The 16,511-nt window shown below is 42.7% G+C and overlaps 1 protein-coding gene across 1 annotated transcript in view; it reads right to left on the bottom strand.

The window, feature by feature from the left end:
- Positions 1 to 2,049: 2,049 nt before the first annotated feature.
- Positions 2,050 to 16,511, bottom strand: part of TGFBR2 (transforming growth factor beta receptor 2) — a 56,925-nt gene continuing 42,463 nt past the window's right edge. The window contains exons 5-7 of the mRNA XM_054384855.1: positions 14,712 to 14,853; positions 6,677 to 6,804; positions 2,050 to 2,510 (exon numbers count right to left, since the gene is read on the bottom strand). Coding sequence (XP_054240830.1) covers positions 2,331 to 2,510; positions 6,677 to 6,804; positions 14,712 to 14,853 — 450 coding nt within the window. The 3' untranslated portion in view covers positions 2,050 to 2,330. The remainder of the gene's footprint in view (positions 2,511 to 6,676; positions 6,805 to 14,711; positions 14,854 to 16,511) is intronic.

The following is a 16,511-nucleotide window of genomic DNA, read 5'->3' as shown; positions in this document are numbered from 1 at the left end:
CGAACCCCAAAACTGTTTACAAAGCAAGTTAAGTGCTTGAAACTTTTGATATACAAGAGTATATATTGTTCACATTCCTATTTCATACATGATGTACAGGTGAGATATTCCTTAAAAGAATAAATTTTTTTCCTTTACATGTAGCTGTAGAAAAACAACATTAAAATGTCAGTATTGTCAGGAACTACCAGACACAATTCCTTGACTTTCAACGCTGTTGGAGGAAGAGAAATAGGCTGCAATGTTCCCTCAGCCAAGGAGGCAGAGACAGGGAGAAGGTCCTACCACTGCTGCTCTTGCTCTGCACTCCTGCACCTCTGCCTGTCACCCTTGGAGTTACAAAAAACACACACAGACACCCCCTGTACAGCTGGCAGGGGGGGTTGGACTCGATGGCCAACCTCTAACATCCTGTGAGTCTTCTTTCTTGCCCTTTTTTGAAGGGCTCAAGCAGGGGGCTTGTACTCAATGATCTCTGGAGGTCCCTTACAACCCCTAATATTTTGTACTGTTTTGTGATTTGTAATTAGATTTGTAATTAGCATCTGAATTCCCCTGGGGCTGATGAGGTTTTACCCTGCTCTATGTAAACATTTGTGAGTAGTTTAGTTAAAAATGAGGAGGAAAAAAAAAAAAGGGAAAAAAAAAAGGCAGATACAAAACCATTTAAAATAAAATATTTGCCATCATAAACCTTAACTCTTATTTGCATAAGCATGATCTCTATTGATTTCAATGGCAACATCTTCTAGAGAAATGTGGATAATTAGCAGTCAAAGGGATTGAACAGTTTGCACCAGATACATCTGTACAGGCCTGGCTTGTGCTGCCAGAATTGCTAAAACGCAAGGCCTGCTCACATGCCACAGGGAAGAAAAAAGTGGGCAAATCACTGCAAAACTCCAGGAGACAAAATTGTTAGCACTGATTAAATACATCATTATCATTTCTACAGGCCCAATGTGGTAACTCAGTTCTCCAAGATGTTTAAGACAAAGACTGTAAGCAACATCCAAGGGAACCTTTTGAAAGAAACAGGCTTTTTTGGGGGGGTTGGTTTTCTTCCTGTCAATTGCTGACTTGCTGAGGGCAGCCCTATACAGAGGCAGTGCTGAGGGCAGGATGTGCCTTCAGCCTAATGCTACAGAGCTTTCCCTTACCTCCAAGGTCCTTTTGCAAAAATAAAGGCATCAGCTTTTGTTTCTTCTCGAGGAAGTATGGAACAGAGTCAGACTGTGGTATGTCAAGCAATTAGATGTGCTGTACAAGGATAAAAAAGTTTCTTCTTACAACACAAGGTAAAAGGAAGGAAAAAAAAAACCCAGTACTGCCTGCACTCAGAATGCACAGCAAATATAAAACATCTGCTTGGATTACGGCTGGCCCTGTCTTGTTTTGTATGGTTTGGGGGTGGGGATGGGAGGAGGGAAGACTGCATCCTGCTGATATTCTGCAATCTGCTTGCAAGCAGCACGAATTCCAAGCAATAAACATATAATTTTAATAACCTCTGCATAGAAACACATGTGGGAGGGACCAAACCTCCTTACATTCCCTTTCTGTGAGGGAGACTCTGAGGATGCAATGGCTAAGGTGAGAGGGAAAAGGCATCCCTGAACCTTCCAAAATGTGCTGCAGATGGCACTGTGTAGGTACAACTGCAAAGCCAAATTGGCCTGTCTGCTGTGACACTGCTCCAGCAACTGTGAACTGCAGAGCCACAGCCAGGTGGTTACAGCACATGCATTGGAACCATCTTCTTATTGCATTATTCCTGTCTTTTTGGCAGAATGCTTAGTGCACAACTGCTGGTGCCATGCTATGCCAGTTTTCCCAGGCTCCTTCCCTAGGGGGGAGGGTCCTCTAGTGCACTGGTAATTTCCTGGAAGCACTTTTTTTTTTTTTCTTTTTTTTTAAAACTCCTTTTTTTAGAGCATGGCTGTTTATAGATACATATACACACATTTAATATATATATATATGTATATATATATATACTTAAAATAGCAATTTCATAGTTACACACAGGTATTAATAAAGTGCATAATGTTATTGGCTATTTTCAAATCTCATTTCCTGAGGAAGTGCTAACATACATAGCTCCTCCTAAGACATGATGCTGGCAGCCACTGTTAGGGTATGACACCTACTCCCTGGCTTTTAACTCCCATGAGTACATCTCCCTGTTCCGGGGCAGAGCCTAAAGGGAGCAGTGAGAGCCTCAGTCCTCCAGGAAGCAAGTCAAAGGCACTGATTAAAGACTTCTTCCCTTGCTAAGCTGAATGCATCTAGGAGCCACTTCCCTGTGTTTCGGAGCCCTCTGATGCACGCTACTTGGCGGTGGTCACGGAGCTGTCTTCGGGGATCTTCTCTTCGGAGCAGCTCCTTCCGGAGAGCTTGTCGTGGTGCTTGAGCTCGCTGAAGCGCTCCGCCACGCACTGTGCCGTCAGCCGGGCCTCGGGGTCGTGATCCCAGCACTCGATGAGAGTTTCACACACCATCTGGATGCCCTGCAGGAAGCACAGAGAAAGCAGCCGTCAGAGGTGTGGCGGGTTGAAAATTCCCCCCAACGTTAAACTGCCAAACCGGCTCAGGTTGGAAGCAAATGAAGCTGTATTTACAAGCAAACTACAATCTGCAATGAAATGCAATGAATATGTACAAAATATACAACATTTACAGGTATTTACAAACAGCACAAGAACCCTCCTGGCCCAAAACCAGGGGAGCTGCTAATAGCTTCCCACTCCCTGCCCCACTCCTTGCCCCCTGGACAGAAAAGGAGAAGAGAAAAGGGCAGAGAGCTATTTTGTTAGGATACTCAGCCAAAACAAAGAACACAACCAAGGTCAAGCAGAAGCAAGTTAGTGTCTCCCAAAGCGAGGAAACCAAAAGAGAGACAGTTTTCATTACTAGCTTATGTTTGTTACCTGTCCAATGAACTGCTTAGAACTTACCATTATTTTCCTTTTTACACCCAATAATGATTTATTTACATTTTACCACTTTCTGTTCAAGTTCTGTGGAAAATTGTAAAGGTACAGCCTACAACTACCAAAGCCCTTGGGTGAGACCTGAAGTTCAGGAGCTTATTCACATGTGTCCTAGAGGTGCTTCATGGGCTTTTTTTTTTTTTTTTTTTTTAAAAGAAACCCTACTCCATAGTATGTTCAGCACTTCAGTTGGTAATGTCATTTCTGGGTGCATCACAGTACATTAGAGGTTGGAAGGGACCTCAAGAGATCATCAGGTCCAACTGCCCTGCCAAAGCAGGATCACTTAGGGTAGTTTGCACAGGAATGCATCCATTGGGTTTTGAAAGTCTCCAGAGAAGGAAACTCCACAACCTCTCTGTTCCAGTGCTCTGTCACCCTCACTGTAAAGAAGTTTCTCTTTATGTTGAGGTGAAATCTTCTATGTTCAAGCTTGAACCTGTTGTTTCTTGTCTTATTACTGTGCACCACTGAAAAGAGATTGGCCCCCTCCACTTAATACCAACCCCTCAGCTGTTCTGATACTTTATAACAAAAAAATGATGCTTTGGACTAGTGAGATAGAATCAAGTAGGGCTTTTTAAAAATAAATACAATCAGAATTCTTGGACAATGTGACCTCCTGCTCAACCCATGTCTTTGTGTGCCTCAATTCAGTTTGGGATTTTTTGAACAAAACTCTGATTGCCATCAATATATCACCCTACAATCAAGCCTCTTATGAATTCCTTGCAGACTACCTATGTGCAAATGCAGGCCACAGTCCCCAGACACTTAAACACATCACTCACAGATGTAACTATTTAACCTTCATTTCAAAGCTGACGCACATGTTTACAGGAGCAAAAACCAGATGCAACTCTGTAACACATTTTATAAACATGAAGCATTTGCCAGGAAATTGTATGCTTTGCCTTATGACACTAAAAGTCCATTAAACAGGATTTATCTTAAACTTCTTATTAAAAAAAAAATAAAATAACACTGCATTAATTGCATAATTTACCTAATTGGTGATGTTGACTGATGTCAATGTTAATAGCAGAGTGTTATTGTCTGTATACAAATAACATTAGTTTTCTGCTGGCATTGAAATTACAAGCAATATATTAAATTAAATATTAAACATTACCTTGAAATCAATAGTGCAACAAATCTCATTAAGGGGGGGGGGGGGAGAATTGCAATATGTAAATCCATTCCAGAATTTTATCACAATGAATAATGAGTTCATTATAAAAACACGACTGCAGAGGAAGGAAATGAATATGGAAGAGCCATTACAGTAAGTGCAGCATCTACAGAGTTCAAAGCAGATCCTCAGCTGCTGCAAATTGTCACAGCCCTGCAGAAGCTAATGTGTCACTGCATTTTAGATAGTGCAGTGTGAAAGGTTGAAGGGATTCAGATGAAGGGAATTAAATCCACCAGCATTAAATGTCCTGTGAATACGTTATCAGGCACCCATTTCCTGCCTTAGGCTCCCAGCTGAACCTTGCCAGAGCTGGCTGTACCCATCCTGGTGACACAAGTGCAGATGGCATGGTCCTGGGGTGCCCTGTACTGAGGGCAGACTGAGATCTGGGTTTGACACAGGGTAGAAGTCTCTCAAGTCAAGTGCAGGACACCTAGGTCCAAATTTGTGATAATTTTAATTGCTACCTCAGTCTAGACATGGCTAAATTTATGACATATCTTACAGCTCTACTCTAGTACCATGAGCTTCAACCCTCCACACACTCAGGCTTGCCATCATGAAAGTAGCAGCAGGCTTGCCTGAGTGCCAGGGGGATCCCAAGCCCAGTGCTTCTCTCCAAGACATAACCAGTGGCATTTCCCATGTCTGCTACCATATAGAGCACTGCCCTACTGCAGCACCCATGGGAGTAGCCCTGCCCTGAACACAGACAGGTAAAGTCTCCTAACACTGCCCCAGGCCTGCTTACAGTGCATGTGATTTTTGCTTTTAGGGGTCTTCACCACCTTCTATTACATCATCCGACCCCTACACCACATGCAAAACAGAAATGTTGGCTGACCACTTCTGCCTTTGCATGAACATAAGCAGTATCTTTCTTTCACATCCAGCAATGAGTTGGTACCAAGTTAGATTTCCTTTTGCTCTTGAGAAAGCTCTATCCTCATGTTTGCTGACCACAGACCTTCCTGTTGTTCTTCTGTTTCCCTATCAGTTCTCTATCCTTCTTCGTGTTAAGTTTTTCACGTGTAAGACCATGTCTTCTGAATTTCCTGAGAAATGTTCTCACACGGTTTTAAGACTTTTATGCTATTTAATTTTGTTTTTTTCACTCTCAAATGATATGAATCGGGACTGTCTGCTACACTGTTAACTGGGCTCTTTTAAAGTACCACATTTCTATTACCAGTTTGGACTTCATTTTGTCTTTGTGGAAAACAAACAACTGCAGTCAATTCACAATCCCTTTTACTAGCTCACCCACAATTTCTATAAAATTCCTGCATCTAGTTCATTTCCAAAAAGAGGAGAATTAATATAATCTCTCCAGATGAACCCATCATTTAGAAGATGGTTTTATCTATGGCTCCTAAAAATGTCAAGGGCTTTTTAGTAGTGGTAATATCAGATACCCAGGTGTCCCTTCAAAATACAGCTTTCCTTGCCAGTTAAAGGCCTCTCCTCAATAACCCTGCTTGTCACAGACAACTATATAAGGAGCAAGTCCCTGTGCTCTTGGAAGGAGCTGCATTCTGCCAGAGTCATCAGGGGGCAGATGCATTGCTCATGGAAAGATGATTGATTTTGGCCACTCACTTGGCCTTTCTTAAGTAGGTGTTAAACTCAGATTTTAAGATCTCAGCTGGAATGGAAAAGGAAGTGTCACGTTGCTCCTGATGCAAATACTAGCTGATCTAGCTTGCCTGGGCTTTTGTAAATGTTTACAATGTTTTTGTCTGTAAAGATCACTTAACATATTTCATTGATAAGTGGAGTGACCAAACCTCACTTCTTCTCTGGTAGAATTCTCATTTTATCTCTCCTGATAAAACTGCTCAGGGCATAGATGAAGCAATGCAAGCCCTTGGCTTGTTTTTGTTCAGTTTCATCTGCTGAGGAATCTACTATCACCTAGGAAGTACAACCATGATGTCCATGAACAGGGAAAGTTGACAGAGTGCCTTGCAACATGCAAGGGAAACAGACTGTTAATGTGCAACCTGAATAAAACCAGACTGGCTTGCTGAAGATTCCTTTCCTGTTTTCTTAGACCTGTCAACAGCTGGGATACAACTATGACTGTGCTCTGTGATAAAGCAGTCAGGTTTGTTTTCTCTGCTGAAGAGGCCCATGTGCAAAGTTGTTCTCTTTGACCTTTCAGAGCCTGTACACAGTGTGCTTTAAGGCCCTAATTATTCTATGTCTGCCTGAATAATTGTTGGGTCTCAGGATTCCAATATTTTTATTTTGATCACTATTAGATTATGCTAACAGGCAGCAGAAATCCCAGGGCTTTAGGGTAAGCACGGTGCAGAGCACTACGGTGTCTGAACCACGGGTGGCACCAGTGTCACTGCATGACAAGAGCTCTAATCCATACAAAGAGAGAGGTCCAATCTCTTGGGCAGGGCACTGAGCTGAGGGGCTTTGGGCAGCAGCTAAATGTGTGGTTCAGCTCCCAGTTGCTCACATGTGGTTCTCTTACCTGATGGTTAAGCCACGAGCTGGGGATCTCAGGTCGCCCTCTGTCTCTCAGGACGTTGTCCTTCATGCTTTCCACGCAGGGATGTTCTCGTACTTTAGAGCCGAACGGGGGCTCATACTCTTTGACTTCTGCCAAGAGAATAAGCAAACACAAGGATATTCAGCTGGGTTGTGCTGGTGCCAAGTGCAAAGGGAGCTGGCTGTTCTCTGGAGGAGTAGGAGCTACTGATTAGCTGCTCAGTGCCACTGTTCTGCTTGACCAGCTCCAAACAAAGCAAAGCCAGTTGGCATTTTCAAAAACGTTTCAAATGTGTATCTCCCACATCCTCAATCCCTCTCTTTTACTTTCCTAGCCAACTACACAATTTTAATTTAAATCCTTTAACACATAATCATATTAGCAACAGTCAAAGCAGCAGAGTAACTGTAATGGTTTGTGAGCCTTTCAATCTGTGCTGAGGAAAAACACAGGAGCTTCAAGGTAAGTTTTGCCTGAGCCAGGCTTTCAGGAACTAGTTACTTTGGCCCCCTTTAGATGTCCTGAAGCTTACACACACTTACCACCTGAAATATGAACTGCAATCTATCTAGATGTTAATGTATCAGACTGCTAGGAGTAATCGGTTGCTTGGAAAGAATAAAGATACAGTAAGGAGCAGTGCTGGAAGCTGCTATGCCACCCTTGTTTGTTATTGAGCCATGTTCCCTTGTAGAATGTAATAGTCTGTTCCCTTTTTTAGGCCTCTTTCCCAAAATGGGTCAGTTTTGGCTCATGATGCAGGGGGCACTGTGTCCTGAAGGGTTTGCTGTCATTCCAGTTTTTGTTTGCGTGTTGCGTATTTTCTTTGCTTTGGAGCTCTAGAGAAAGGAAGAGGCAGACATATGGGACCCTTGGAGAAAACTCAAGAAATCTTGGAGAGCGGAAATATTATAGTAGATGCTGACACAGTGTAGAAAACGCTGTGGTTTCTTTGGGAACAGATGGAGACTTTACTCACAGGCCTAATGACTTGCTAGTATTAGATAAAGATTTATGAAGTTGGCCTGTTCTGCTGGCTCTTACTTCTTTCTAGGAATTAATGGAGGGCAAGAAAAACTGAAGTGCAATCTACAAAGCAGTCTGTAGGATGCATGTGAATGCCCAGAAGATGTGTGAAGAGAGATGAACAAGACAGGAGACACAGTACTGTTGTATAATGTTACAACCCAAGTTCAAATGCAGTGTCCAGTGCTGCTCACTCCTCTCAAAGACTAAAAGGAAGTTTTGAGAAGGGTGATAACAGGCCTGTCAGCCTGACCTCAGTGCCAGGGAAAATCATGGAGCAGATTGTCTTGGGGGCAATCACTGCGCACCTGAAGGATGGCCAACATGGATTTAGGAAGGGCAGGTCCTGCCTCACCAACCTGATCTCCTTCTACGCTCAGGTGACAGCCTGGTGGACGTAGGAAAGGCTGTGGATGTAGTCTACCTGGACTTCAGCAAGGCCTTTGACACTGTCCCCCACAGCAAACTCCTGGCCAAGCTGGCAGCCTGTGGCTTGGACAGCAGCACTGTGCTGGGTTAGGAACTGGCTGGAGGGCCGAGCCCAGAGAGTGGTGGTGAATGGTGCCACATCTATAATATGGCTATATATATTTTATATGGTAAAATATCAAAAATAAATAATGATCAAGATAATGCAGGTCAAATCCTTTTGATTGTCTCGTGATAAAAACAAGGTAATATTCAACATTAACTAAAACATGGACTTTTCTCCAAAAACCTCAGACTGTAGATCTCAATTCTATGTGATGGTCCCGAGATGAATCCTGTAGGCTACAGGAAAAAAAGGAGGAAATTTCCAATGCTTGAAAAGAATAGCCAAGATACAATAAATAATTTGGAAGGTATATTAAAGTTTGTGCTTCAGCGTTCAGTGTTTAGACAACTGGCTGCAAACAACTTTGTGCGCAGTGCAGCAGACCCCTTCACAGATGCCTCCTGCAAAGTGCTTTCTCCTTCTCCTGAACTGTCTGGTACTGTCTGCTGTCCGTTCTGGAAAGTGGTCCCAAAACACAACTCCTACTTTCTCATAGATATATCACTTCCTTTAAGACTCAAGTCTGCTTTGCATTCCTTCCTCTACAAGAAGTCACACCAATTTCACCCACGTTAATCTGAATTAGAGATTACTCAGCCAAAGTGAATTTACAAGATGTTAGTTCTGTAAATTAATTGGGAAGCTGCCATCTTGCTGGTCAGATCTGGACTCCTGTGCAATGGATGCATAATGATTACAAAAGCAAGTATGTCCACCTTTCAAAGCTTACCAAGATACTGAAGTTTGCTGAGTGAATGTAAATAGCATGATCTGGAGGGGCATTCCCTACACTATCTTCATCAGTCAGAATTTGATTATGGTAGCTGTCATGAACACCAGTCAAAGCTTTAAGACCTTGCAGTATGAGGAGTCAGAGGAATGTCCAATGGAGGGAAGCTGGTGCTGTGGTGCTGACTGGTTCCTTCTCATTGAGCTCTATCCAAAGGCCATTCAAGTTCATGATATTGTTCAAGTGGGAGAAGGGAAATCCCTCCAGAGAATCAGCAGGTTTGTAATACTTTTTTCCTGTTTGAGAAATTCTTTCCATGCTATGAGTACTCCTTTTCCAAATATAAAGAAGATTTGGGGGTTTTGGTTGTTTTTGTTTTGTTTGTTGGGGTTTTTTAAATGGTAAAGAAAGAGAAATTGAAGTCAGATGCCAATTCACTGTAATAATTTTATAGTAATATAGTCAGTTTGAAAAGCATGCAACATCATCTTGCTATTTATTATCTTGGTTTTCTTCCCCTTAGAAAGTAAAGCCTAGCAAATCCTCTCACAGTAGATCATCCTCACATTGTGGAATCCCAGGTGTCAGGCACATTTTGCAGCACTAGCTGGGGTTATTCATGGATCATGTTGATGTACTACAGTAGATGTTACATGCCATTTTAAGGCAGGTTAAGGTGTTTGTGCCTAGCTGCTTGTGCACAGCAGTACACAGATGCTGGATCTACTTTTCATGGGTTTTATGTTTCTTTTGATGGCATCCAGGCACCAAGAAATGACAAGAGGTTGACATACCATAAATACCTCAGGTACCATAAGGTAGAGTACCTTTAGCATTTAGTAATGGCAGGATTCCTTCAGTTTTAACCTCCAGGATTTAATCTTTATGATTGCGTGCTACCTTGCACTAATAATTTCTGTACCTCTGGTTCCCTTTGACACTGGCCTGACCCTAACTTTCAGAAAGGCTAGGACTGTGGTTTTAGCCCTGAACAGAGACATTAGGGAAAACCTATTTGCTGTTCCTGATGAATGCTTTGGAAAATCTGCCTCACTTGAGATTTTTTTTTTTGCTCTAAGTTCTTTGCAGTGATATGCTCCTCCTTTGGGTCAGAAAAGCATACCCACAAACCCTGCTGAGACAACTCATGCTGGAAAGCTCGTTTGCTTCTACGAAGCAGGAGTGTGATGGAAGAAGACCACTAAAAATCAACTGTGGAGCACGGTCTACAGCAGTGGGCTTGTGCTCAAGAACTTTTCAGTCATTTGAAACATCTCTCCATTCAGAACTTACATAAGGGGAGGGCCACAGAAGGGGTAAATTGGTGGTGGCACTACTGTGACAGCTCATGCACATACACTCACCTGTGTGTATGCAAGCAGATTGTATCTTTCTTCATCACTGAGGAATTTGTGTGGTGGATCTACTTAGTCATTGCACAAAGGAATTATGCAGAGACTCAAGAGCCATTTTATCACCGAGCTTAAGGAGTTTAAGGAGCTGTCAGATGTTTACTTCACATTTATCCTAGGTTTTCCCAATCTGTTCCTTCAGATAACAGTTGCTAGCTGGAAAGGATGAGGATGCATTGTGATGAATGAACTCACTGCACAGTTTCCCTTCCACAGACATATTTTAAGTGACTTCACATTTGATGATCAAAGACACAGCCAGTCTTCCAAAGGTTTGGGAGTGCATGAGCTCTGCTATCAGTGTACAGTTACAGTCTGCTTACTCACTACATGCTGCATCCTGAAGTGGGAAAATAGAAGAACAGAGCACACCAGCACCCAACACAGGAGTGTAGTGCAGTGATCTTACCTACTGCTTACGTGGGCACACTTGCTGCCTTACATTGTACTGCTGTGGTGACACACTGAGAATTTCTAGGGCATAAGTCACTGTCACAGGGTGATGCTGTACCCTGTGGATGTACCAGCTCAGGGTTATATGCCACCACAAGCCAGAACAGTGCAGACATGCCCAAACTGGGCTCTGCTCCACAGAGGCGGAGGTGCCAGCTGCAGACACCTAAGGGTCTAATGCACAGGCACAGACCCACTAGGCTATCAAAATGATCCCTGCCACCAGCAACTGTCACCTCTTCACAACAACATGGTGAAAGCTGAGCATTTCACAAGGTACAGGATGCTCAAATGTTTAGCTACGAAAATGTGGCTCTTGCCAAGTAAGCCTAAGATTAGTCAGTGTTTTTATTTAGATTCAACACAGCGCTGGTAAAGCAAGGCAGCCATTTCAAACAAAGCCCTGCTGCTATACCGAAGCCAGATACCACTCCAGGCAGTAAAATACTCTATGAGCATCACCTCTATTTTCTGAGTGGTTTCTCTTCACCCTCTTCACCACCTCCATGTATCCAGAAGTTCCCTTTCCTCTCTTTTTCCCCTGCCACCCTCTACAGCTCCCCACCCATAGCAACTCCGATACTAACCAGATGGTTTTCTTTTCTTTCTAGGAGGCTGTCAGAGAAATTACACTTGCTTCAGTCACCCAAGCTGTGTCACTGAAAGCAAGTGGTTGAGATGAAAATGGTATTTTTTGCAACGTGCAGCATCTGGTGCGCAGCTGTTGCGCTGAATGAAATACCAACTTAACGGCAGCGTGGAGCAGTTGAAGTTGTCCCCAAAGTGGTATTGCTGAGTTTCTAAATATGCCTCTTAAATTATACTCTGGTGAAAAATCAGTCAAACTTGATCTTTACCTCTGTCTCCCTTTCCCTCGTGCCCCATTTCTGCTTCTCCATATTTAGCACAACGAAGTAACAATGAACAGCATGGCCTTTCTTGAAAGCTGATCTCCACCTGCTTATTTATTACGGCAGCCTCACCGAACGGATTTGCTGCTGGGTATTTCTGTTTAAGTGTCTGCTGACTGAAAAGGCCTGGCATAGCGTGGAGACTGTGTTTCACAAAGCTCCTGTAGTGAAAGGACCTGCCTCCACTGCCTCCCACACTTAGTGAACACCTGCACGCTGACAAATAAATCCTAAAAACTCCCTTTTAAAGCAAATCAGTCACTGTACCTTTATGGGGCTGAACGGCAATTAGCCTCCCTCCCAGCCCCCACCATGCTCCACTCCCTAATTAAAATTGCTAATACTGCTGCTTCAGCTTTAGGCTGCCACTCCTGTCCCCTAAGCTGATACCAGTTTCTCTAGTGACAGGAAGCTGACACCACAGTCAAGCCTGCCCTGCAGATACGGTGTCTGTATCTTTTAGGCTCTTCTGGACAGGCTGTCTGCAATCAGGTCAGCCTACCCTGGCTTATACAGGGGTCATTTCTCTCAGTGCCTAACAGCTTAGGAAGAAAAGAAGGGTTTGTGTGTGCAGAGGCAGCTCCTCAGAAAGGTGGAGAGGAGATGAGGGAGTCTCACGAGTGACAGATGGAGAGAGAAAGCAGAGGGGAGCTGTAGTAATGAGTCACTGTAAGGGTATTTCACCAGCTGGTTGCAAAGATAGGCAAACTACAGGAACCAGGGGAAAATCTGCAGTTCAATACCAATGACAATTTAAAGGAGCTACATTCTCAGAGTTGTATTTAACTGCTCTGGATGAAGACATTAAGCCCAAGTTCCACCTCCCACAGATCTACCCAAGTACTGCTTTGATTTTGCTGGAGACTTTAGCTCCTGGAACGATGACAGAAAGAGCGAAATGAAATTCAAGAAATGTGTTTCTAGAGATGAGGATGACTGAGGGATGAAATGAATAGGAAAAACTAGGATGTGGGTGGGAGTTAAGCTCCACCTCAGAAACAAAGGCAATGCTGGGCCAGAGAAATCTTTCCTTTTCCTGAAATGACTTCAGCTCGTCTCAAGGTTATAATGGGTCAGTCCCTTTTAGCTAAACATGCTGGTGATTTTCCTTCCTTATGAAACTCCCTTTACATCCTCTTTTAGGCAGCTGCCTTCTGAGAACAGCAGCCATAAGGTTTGCTCTTGCCACAATCTCCATTTCACTGTGCTCAGCAAATATGAACAGGAAGGGACTCAGGCATCAGCAAAGATAAAAGACTCCACAGCGAGCAGCTCATATTTATATTAATAAGGTGAGTTCCTAAATGCAAGAAACAGAGCTTAAGAGAGAGGGCAAAGATCCTTTTTCTTGGGTTTTAAATCTCCTCAGCCACATTTACAAAGTGCTAATGAAAGGCTGAGGGTGTGCCAATGCATTTAGAAACAGGCATGACCACGACAGTTAAAAGTAGATAGGTTTGCCTTGGAATATCACAGAACTGTCAGGGTTGGAAGGGAATATGCTAGACTGAGGTTCAGTTCCTGAAGCCCCAGATGCTTTTTCCCTGAAATGTTTGACTAGAAAAGAAAAACGTTTCATGCTTTTATGCTAACCCTAGCTATTTGCACACACACTCACTTTGTAGCTCTTTTGGCAGGGCAGAAGCAGGGGCAAATCTGTTGCTCACAGTCCAACCCACACAGCAAGACTAAATGCTGGTCTGACATAGGAGGAGACCGAGATGCAGCCACGCAGCTAGTGTGCAGAGTGGACACCCTCGTGGTATCCCCATGGGTGTCAGCAGAGAAACAAGAAGTAGCTATGCACATCTTCCCATGGGAGTCTGCTTTCCCACTAGCTTTTCCACAACATACTGCTTTAGCCTGCAAGACTCTCTTGTCTCTGTGGCAGCTTTTCAAAGTGCAACTGTGCCAAGTCTAATGAAAAGGAATCCTCTGTGGTTTTGGAAGAAGAGTAATAAATCAAACCATAGTAGCATACCTACTATAATATCCACATTAGTGTTACCTTTTACAGGCCTGCTCCTTCAGCTGCCTGTGGGAATCCTGAACTGTGCAGCAGTTTTTGTTAGAATGAATGTTAGACGATACCAGCAGACTGGAGAATTTTATATGTAACTCAGTTTCACTTTAGTCCCTTAAGTAAGGTGAACATCTTAGGCCATAGCAATATGTAATGCAGATATCCCAACAGCAACTTCTTCTGATTTCTAGCACATAACAGTGCCACACAGTGGGAATTCTGGGGAAGCTTTAAGCAAAGCAGATTTTGCTCCAGTGAAAAAACTCTGAATATGAACAAGCAGAGCAGCTCTTCTGGAGCTGTTCTGAAAGTCAGTTCCAATAATTTTTGTTACTGCACTTCATACAACAAACATCCCTTGATTTTTCATATGGATGATCTATTACAACATCACCAAAAATGATGAGCAGCAGCTGGGGCTTTTGGGAAAGCAGGAAGGTTTCTGTACCATTATGATTGCCCTTACTGACCATGGTAAGTAAATGTGGCACTTAACTGACCCTGAGATGGTTTCAGAATTAACATTCCATGAAAGTAGATGGGAGGCAGTTACCACTTCTTGGTCTTAATATTTCAAAATATCTTCTGTTTCCTGTCATTTTAAGTGAGGTCAACCAGACTGAGCCAATCCATGGCTACTCAAGGTGTTATAAGAAAAAACAGACATTGATTATCCTTAAAAGTGGTCTACCTAACAGCAGATTCACCCTTACAGCAATCAAGAACCAATTTTCTTATGCCCTCAGGTGCTCACTCATCAAGCCTGCTCATGCACATGTGCGTCTCATACTACTGAAGTTCTGGTAATTTAAAGCATCCAGGTGTACTAGAACAAATGGCAAGAGTCAAGAAGAATCACAGCCTCCCCAGGACAATCATAAGGGTATGTCTGTCCAAACATACTTTTAGAGAGAAGATGGCACCTACCTCCCACAGCATTACAGCGAGATGTCATTTCCCAGAGGACCAAAGCCATGGAGTACACATCTGTTTGTTTGAAGGACTCCACGTTCTCCAGGTTCATCCTGGACTCCAGAACCTCAGGGGCCATGTACCTTGCTGTGCCAACCTACAGAAGAGCAGGAGAGGAGATTGGAGAGAGCTCAGGAGCTGCAATTGTAATTCACGTTTTGGATTCTGCTGTGATTTACCCTCAGCTTTCACAGAAATGGTGCCATTTGACATGTATCCAAAAATACAGGCCATACTTGGCACAGGGCATACTTTCTGCTGCCAGCAGAATCTGGCATTGTCTTGGCAAATAACTTACTTGCACCTCCCTTGGTAAAGGAGGGGAAAAGAAAAATAAAGTAAAATTTAAAAAAAGGCCCTTTTTTAGTTCCTCAAGCAAGTAATTTTGAAACTAAGAAGCTTTCTCACTCTTTGGCTGTTCAAAGATAAACTCTGCCCTTTGGGCCTGAAGCAATTGCTGTTCACTGACTGTCTTTCAGATAAGCAAAAAACACATTGTATTCTCTTGCACTGCATATTACAGTGTTAGCTGTTTCTTTTCATGGTAGCCTTAAAAAAGAAAGTGGTAAATGCAGGCCTGGCAGAAGAAAGCAAATACACAAATACTGAATGCAGAAGCACACATTTGAAGCAAACCAGAAAAAAAAAAAAAGAAAAAAAAAGAAAAAACAACTCAGCCCCTTTGTTTGAAAAGCTCTCCACATAAACTTTATTCATACTGAGCAACTTTCAGCAACGATTTTAGCAGTTTTGCTGAAATCCAGACGATGACCTTGCTTTATAGAAGGTAATGTTTAAATGCCTGTTTTTAACAGAAGGAAGGATTTAAGGAAGAATTTTTTTTGATCACTCAGAATTTGCTCTTGAATGACAAACTCATCACAGAGTAGGTATATATATATATATATATATATATAAAAGCATACCCCTTGAAAAACTGCAAATGCAATAAATAAGTCTTTGATCAGGAAAGGACACTCTCAGATTGGGGACTGGTTGATCACTGAGACAAACAAGGACAAATGCAGCAGGACCTGCAAGTCAAATGAGCTATTTGTAGACTTCACTACCACAACCACTCCAGAGCCCAGCAGTAAAAGCAAGGACTGCAAAAGATCATTTCAGTTACTGAGTCTGCAATTGCAGGCAGCCACAGAGTAGATGTACAGTCCCTGAGAGAGCCCCATGACATCCATTTTACAAACAACAGAAAAGCTCCTGTGAGCTCAGCAGAGCACTGCTAACTGACAAACTGTCCCTGGAAACATTCTAAACCAAAATATTAGTTCTGTGTGAGGTAAAAGTCAGTGTAAATAGACAAGAGTTTGGTGGCACCTACATATAAAAATATAAACATTAATACTTGTATAAATACATATCTAATTAAATTATTATGAATTAGTTAACACCACATGGTCTGAATTTATACCAGAGCTTTCATTAGAAGAACAAATATTTAGAGATTTACTTGAAAAAGATTGATCTTCAATGCATTCAGAAACAGCTCCTTGCATCCTTGTACAGCAGTTGTATGTCTTCTGTGTTACTTAGTTTAAAAAAAGCAACAACAGGGCAATTGTATTTATTTGAGATTCTTGGACTTGTTTGCATTTGGAGAAAGTGCCATAATCATAAGGGGTTTTTTTAGCCTTTCAAAGTTATTATCACAGGATCACAGGATGTTAGGGGTTGGAAGGGACCTCTGAAGATCATCGAGTCCAACCCCCCTGCCAGAGCAGGACCATAGGTCTAGTG

This window comes from Indicator indicator, chromosome 11, assembly GCF_027791375.1.
Source record: "Indicator indicator isolate 239-I01 chromosome 11, UM_Iind_1.1, whole genome shotgun sequence".
NCBI lineage: Eukaryota > Metazoa > Chordata > Aves > Piciformes > Indicatoridae > Indicator > Indicator indicator.
This window is presented reverse-complemented; position numbering and strand designations above follow the sequence as displayed.